At 29.7% G+C, this 7,172-nt stretch overlaps 1 protein-coding gene across 1 annotated transcript; it reads left to right on the top strand.

Moving 5' to 3' along the window:
* Positions 1-2,444: 2,444 nt before the first annotated feature.
* On the top strand, positions 2,445-5,927 carry LOC115723536 (peroxidase 24-like). Its single transcript, XM_030653029.2, has 4 exons — positions 2,445-2,988; positions 4,240-4,437; positions 4,529-4,694; positions 5,458-5,927. The coding sequence occupies exons 1-4, from the start codon at positions 2,551-2,553 to the stop codon at positions 5,865-5,867; spliced, it is 1,212 nt and encodes a 403-aa protein (XP_030508889.2). The 5' UTR covers positions 2,445-2,550; the 3' UTR covers positions 5,868-5,927.
* Positions 5,928-7,172: the final 1,245 nt, after the last annotated feature.

The raw sequence follows: 7,172 nt of genomic DNA, 5'->3' as shown, positions 1-7,172 counted from the left end.
AAATTATGTTGTGACTAAAAGTTATCACTAAAAGTAGTTTTTTTATAGTGATATCATATGCTTAATAGTAGCAACTATTATAGAATATATTAAAGCAAGTAATTTTGTTTCTTTTAATCAAGATATAGCTTGACATGATATGTTTTACCATTTTCTCTCATTTGTTCAGTCTTTTGAAAGAGATTTATTAGAAACTTTTTGTCTAATTTTCTATAATGTATTGCATGATGTTATCATAAACCAAGGAAATAAGAACTACTATATTTGCTTGTGTTGTTTCTTTATGGTGTTATGATTATAATTGAATCATTAAGTTCGTATTTTTAAGCATGATTGTTTTTATTTTATTTTTAATGAGTTCATAATTTACATTTAACACTTACTTTGTACTTTTAAAATTCATAAATCTTATTATATTTCCTCTAAGGGCTAGTGGCATTGACAACATCAGCTTCTACATGGGTCTGGTTTGCTGCTAACCAAACAAGATCTACAACCTTTTTATTCTTCTCTCTTCGTTTTGTTTCTCTATGCCAAGGTGGTTACAACTCATCTTTGCAAGCCTTTGGAGCAGATCAGCTAGACGAGTAATGGTTACCAATTAGGTTTATAGCTGTTGTTATGGGCTTGAATCTTGTTGAGGTATCATGTTATTATAAGAGAATGTTCTCACTTCATTTATTTTGAAAATTATGACAAGTGACTAATTTTAATGTAAATTTTGTAGATAATTAAATTGCGACTTTCATCTTTTTTTCGACAACAGTATTTGCGTCTATAGATATTGCATCGGTTACACCAATTGAGACAAAAAATTTATATATCACTTAAAAACTGAAGCAAAAGGTCATTTTTATTGTAGTGTTAAGAGATATTAAAAGGGATTTTTTCTGTAGTATTGTTGGCTATACACCAAGAGAAAATGTAGAATGTAGAAAATTTGTATTTTGTTAAATCTCAGTTCCCATCAGAGCAAGAGGAAAACTTTTTATAATAAATAAGAGTCTTTTACAGCTGTCAACAATCAGACAAAGAAATATCCAAACAGAAAATATTCCCAATCATTACATCATAAATGATAAGGGACCATAGAATATCTTGCAATATATGCCAGAATGAATAGGTACTAAATGGACACCTTACCAATTCCAGAATTTCTTATTTCTCAACAATCCCACTTATCACGCCGCCAATAAATCCCACCCCAAAGCTAAAACCCCAAGAAAATTTTGAAAGTGCGCTCTATTAACACTTAAAGCCATCTTTGTTTATTTTTGAGGTCTTTCTTTGGTTTTTTGAAAAATAAAAATCTACAAATTTTTTTAAGATTTTCTGGTTTTCTAAACAGTTTCTAACTTAATGAGGGCTATGCCTGTGCACATAATAAGAGTGAGGCTATACGTACATTATGATATATGGCATTATCTATATACTACTATTTAAGATTGGGATGCATGTGATCCCTATGGCAAGGTAGTTAATAATGTATAAAAGAGTGTGTCTTAATTATTATTCATATGCATATTTAATGCATACATAAATATATATTAACAACTTTACGTAATTAAATTTAAAAACTCTGTTATTATAATTTAATTATAAATGTTGTTTAATATAATCTAAACATCAATCATACGTAAAGTACCGCCAGCTTAATACATATAGTTTTATATATAGATGATATGTATTAAATAATATATGTACAAATATATTACTCAGTAACGACGTAATACTATCTTTTTTCCAAACAATATTATATATAGGGTGTGTTTATTGGAATTGAGTACAATTAATTCAGAATATCGGTAACTATCTAATAATTTGATTAATTGAAGTTTCTCAATTAGCTAGGTTCTCTAATTTTATGGCCTCCAATATATATGAAAATTGGGTGTGTAATTTTATTGAATAAATATTACGACGTATTACCAGTACTTTTAAACAATTAAATATTATTATTATTTATTTATTTATTTATTATTTTATATTGTGTTAATTTTTATACAATTACTAATTTGCCAAACATCAAAATATAATACTATATTTTACATCCAAATATATGTACATTAATTGTATTTCAAAATAGATTATAAATTATTATGTTGAGTCAGTACTATACAGTTGCTTTCAAATCTATGTAAATATATATAAATCATCAATATATAAGTAGTAGTTGACCTTCAGTTTTTAGTTAATTTGTGAATGTGACCTATATATATTAAATAAACAAATATTCTTTCATTATGTTAGATACTTTTTCAGTTATAAGGAAATTAATTTTGGTCATAACTTTATGGGATATCATCATCTCCAACTTGCCACATTAAGAAACCATAATATTTGCTGGCTTTCTTCACTAATGTATAAAAACAATATATAAATATAAATCAAATAAAAAAACCTTATCTCCATTGCTATATATATAGCCTTGCATATGTAGCTTTCAATTCATAAGAAAACATTCAAACTGTGATCTCTCTCTCTCTCTCTCTATCATCGTAAGTCTTAATTAGAAGTACTAGTATTACGTACTAAATATATTTAATTAAGATGAAGGTGATGAGAGGTTATAAGATTACTGGTATTTTTCTTGTTGTTTCTTTATTACTGCTGGCAGTTGTTATTGATGGCGCTGCTGCTAAAAAGGTAAATTATAAGAAAGTGAAAAATAATGATAAGAAAAATAATGGAGGAGGAAAAGGAGTAGGAGGAGGTAAAGGAAAAGGAAAAGGAAAAGGAGAAGGAAAAGGAGAAGTGGGAGGAGGAGGAAAAGGAGAAGGAAAAGGAGAAGTAGGAGGAGGAGGAAAAGGAGGAGTGGGAGGAGGAGGAAAAGGAAAAGGATTAGGAGGGCTTTACATGAACTTTTATGGGGAAAGTTGCGAGAATCTTGAGCAAACAGTACAAGATATTACTTGGGCAAAGGTTCAAGCAGATGCAACCATGGCTCCTAAGCTCCTAAGGCTGCATTACCACGATTGCTTCGTCAGAGTAAGTCTATTAATTATTATTAAGCTATTTAATTAGTTCAAATTATATTCAGCATTGTTATTAAATATTAATGGTGTTTAATACTTCTAGAATGTCATCTTATGATTGGCTAGTAATATTCTTTAAAAGATATATATTATATTAAACTATAAAATCTGATACTTAAATTTAACACATAGAATTAGACACCACGGATATTGTCTTTTAGCATTTCTCATGTATATTTATATATGATACCTTGGGATGGAGCTATAGACACTACTACACTACCAATGCCATATATATAATAGGATCAGCTACATGTGGCCTTGTTATAAAATTTCTTTTGAGATAGGCCCCTAATATTACAAGTCGCCTTTAAATAAGTCACCCCTAATTATATAAGAAATGTCATTTTTATCAGCACAGTTCGCTACTGCACTAGTAAAAGTATCAGCGCATTTCGCAAATTGTGTTGGCAAAGAGGTCAAAATTTTACCATACATTTGCAATGGCTAAAATCTAATTTTTACTAGCGCATTTACGCGCTGGGAATAGTTATTTTTACCAGCATTTTTCATTTTATGCTGGCAAAAGTTCTAATACCAACGTTGATTTGTCAACCCTTTTTACCAACACATCACAAGTAAATTTTATTTTACCAACGCAATACCAACAAAAGTCACTGTATATTAATTTATTGTAGTGAAGAGTTAGTGGACGGACGGCTCCTTAGCCAAGACTGACTTACAGTACTCAGATGATCATATAATATGGACTATATATGATTCATCGTTATGTGATGATGTATATTGGTTTTCCACTATATGATTGCAATTCTTGTATGCATGGGCAATGGAGATATAACATCTATGATCTCATTCTCTCTTTTTGATCTATATTCATTCCTTCTCTTATAATCAACATCTTTATAACTTTCACGTACACACAAATACAATTAATTAATATGTGAGTCATATATATACGTACATTAATATCAAGCCTTATTTTAATTTATCTTTTTTTATAACTTCATATATACGCGTACGTACGTGCACTTATATATCAGTCAACCCTTTTAATTGTATAAGTTGATTACGTGAAATGCATGCATTATATTATCATTAAAACAAACGTATTCATTATATTTATTCGGTCACATGGTCATAGACATATATACATGAATATAAATAGATAGACATATAAAATCCTATATCACATTTCATATTTTGTTATTCATATATATAAAGATATATGTGTGTGTGGTGCTAGGGTTGTGATGCATCGATATTGATCGATCCCAAAGATGGGAAAAACACAACAGAGAAGTTTGCGCCCCCAAATCGGTCTGTAGCTGGATACGAAGTGATTGATGAAATTAAAAACACTCTTAAGACACAATGCCCTAAAACCGAAGTTTCTTGTGCTGATATTGTTGCCTTGTCAGCCAGAGATGCTGTGTCTTTCCAAGTATGTAATTATATATTTTATAATATTAATGGGAGTATATTATATATATGTATATATATGTATATGATTGTATTTGTATTTGTATTTGCAGAGCAAAAGGCCTCTGTGGCCAGTTTATACAGGAAGGAGAGACGGAAGAGTGTCCGTAGCTTCAGAAGCTTCAAGGGACTTGCCTGCTGGATCATCAAATTTCACCACTCTTTCTAAACTCTTTGCTAGATTTCGTCTTGACGATACTGATCTCGTTACTTTATCTGGTATATATATATTACATGTCTTAATTAATTCTCTCTCCTAATTTATGTTCATCACATATAATATTTTTGAAAAATTTTGAGCAAAATTAATTATACATTTTTCTACATATCATTTTATAAAATCACATAATTATTTTTAGGGTAAATATACCATTTAATTTAGACCTTTGTTTTGCAAAAATTACCAATTAAACTCTATTTTTTGTTAAATGACAAAATAGATCTTGTATTTTTCAAAATGGTAAAAATAAGACGATGAACTCAATTTTTAACAATTTTTTATTTTAATATAACTAACTTTAAGACATTTTCTAACACGAACAGATACAGATTTATTATAAAGTTTTATTTTGATAAAAATTAGTTTAGGGTCATATTTGTACAATTTTAAAAAATATAGGATTTATTTTGTCATTTAACAAAATAGAAGGTCCAATTAGTAACTTTTGCAAAACATACATAGCCCAAAATAATATTTACCCTTAATTTTATACAATTTTCAAACTCCTAAATTTTAGTTAAATATCATATACCATGTATATTAACAAATTTGGTAATTGTTAAAAAACTTCGATTACTGACAAAAAATTTTAGTTAAACAATTTTGTAGCAAATATTTAAAATAATTTTTTTTAAAACTATCTAATTGCTCTTGCGTTCCATATATTTTGAGCTATTATATCTAAAATTAAACATATATTGCTTGTGATCATCTGTTGGCAAATATTAATTTATGCATGTGTCTACGTATATATGTACGTAGGTGCTCACACAATTGGAGTGACACATTGCACATTCATATTCCGGAGGCTATACAACTTCACCGGCAAAGGAGACACTGATCCAGCTTTTGACCCAGTGTTTGCAAAGGAGCTAAAGAAGAGGTGCCCACCACGGGCATCAATCCTTCCAATTTCGGTGGATTTGGACAGCCACAGCGCTCTCTCCTTCGACAGCAATTACTATAATAGTATTTCCACCAATAAAGGTGTGTTGTCATCTGACGCCGCTCTTCTCACAAACCCGGCCTCCGCTGCCCTAGTCGCAAAGTTCAAAAACTTCAACAACTTCATCGAAGCTTTTGCTAAATCCATGGTCAAAATGGGCTCCCTTAATGTTCTTACTGGTAAAAAAGGAGAAATCAGGCAGAATTGTCGAGTCATCAACAAATAATTAATAATATAGTACAAAGTATTATTTACATATTGTTCTATATATAATTATTAATAATAATAACGTAGCAACTACTACGTATATACGTATGTATCTTATTATTAACCTACAATTTATTAATTATCTTTATTAATAATAACGTTAATATATATTGACGTTAATTTGTTGAATAATAATCTTTTTTTTATTTACACTCGTTGATTGATATAGTCTTTTAGCTTTCGATTTGGATTTAATAAGATGTTATTAATGTATGAATAACTAATGAGAGAGACTCTTATTCAAAATAATAATAATATTGAAAATTATTTGAGAAGAATAACTAATAAAGAATAAAGAGGTGTAGAAAAATAAATTAGGGTTATATTCACTTGCGAAGTCAAAAAAGTGAAGTAACACAATTATAAGAAAGTCTACATAAGTAACTAACATAAAAGACTAAAATAACCCTAAATAATTATTTAGTACCTATATACTCAAACCCATGATATTGTTGCAAGAAGCATTAAGAGTTCGCCTAAAAGAATACAAAAACAAGAAATTGTATGCGCGATTTAGTAAAAAAGTCAGCAAGCTATAACGAATAAGGCATAAAAGGCAAAGTAATTGTGCCCAACTTCAGTTGGTGACAAGAAAAATAGCAATCAATCTCTATATAATGTGTGCATTCATGAAAAATCGAGTTGTGAGCAATCTGAATGACGTTTTGATTATCACAATAATAGGAATAGGACAAGAGTGAATGACATCCATATCTACAAGTAACCATCTCAACCAAACAATCTCTCTTTAGTAGTAGACGCCATGGCATGATACTCAGCTTCCGTAGAAGATTGAGAAACAACAGACTGTTTCTTGCTCTTCCAAGAAATAAGGGAATCTCCCAAAAAGATACAAAAATCAGTGACATATTTTCAGTCTGTGGGATCACGACCATGATTTGCATCATAGTAAGCTCGCAAGTCCAGAGAAGAAGTAGAAGGTAGTAGTAGGCTCTAAAAGATGGTACTCTGAAGATATCGTAGAATTAATGTAAAGAATAGCAACCCAGTGAACAGTAGTACAAGAAGAAATAAACTGATTAACAATATGAACAACATATGCAACGTTTAGACGAGTAATAGTGAGATAAATCAAACTGGTAATAATGGTGCGATAAAAAGGGGGATCTTCTAAAGGCGATACATCAAAATGAGAATATTAAACATTCAGTTCAGAAAGAGAGTCAAAAACTTTGGTATCAATAAGGCGAGCATGCTCAATAATGTCAGTAATTTACTTTGACTGAGAAAGGAGATAAACTTT

This window comes from Cannabis sativa, chromosome 9 (genome assembly GCF_029168945.1).
Source record: "Cannabis sativa cultivar Pink pepper isolate KNU-18-1 chromosome 9, ASM2916894v1, whole genome shotgun sequence".
In the NCBI taxonomy this organism is placed as follows: domain Eukaryota; kingdom Viridiplantae; phylum Streptophyta; class Magnoliopsida; order Rosales; family Cannabaceae; genus Cannabis; species Cannabis sativa.
The sequence above is the reverse complement of the archived record's forward strand: the minus strand, read 5'-3'. Positions and strand labels throughout refer to the sequence as shown.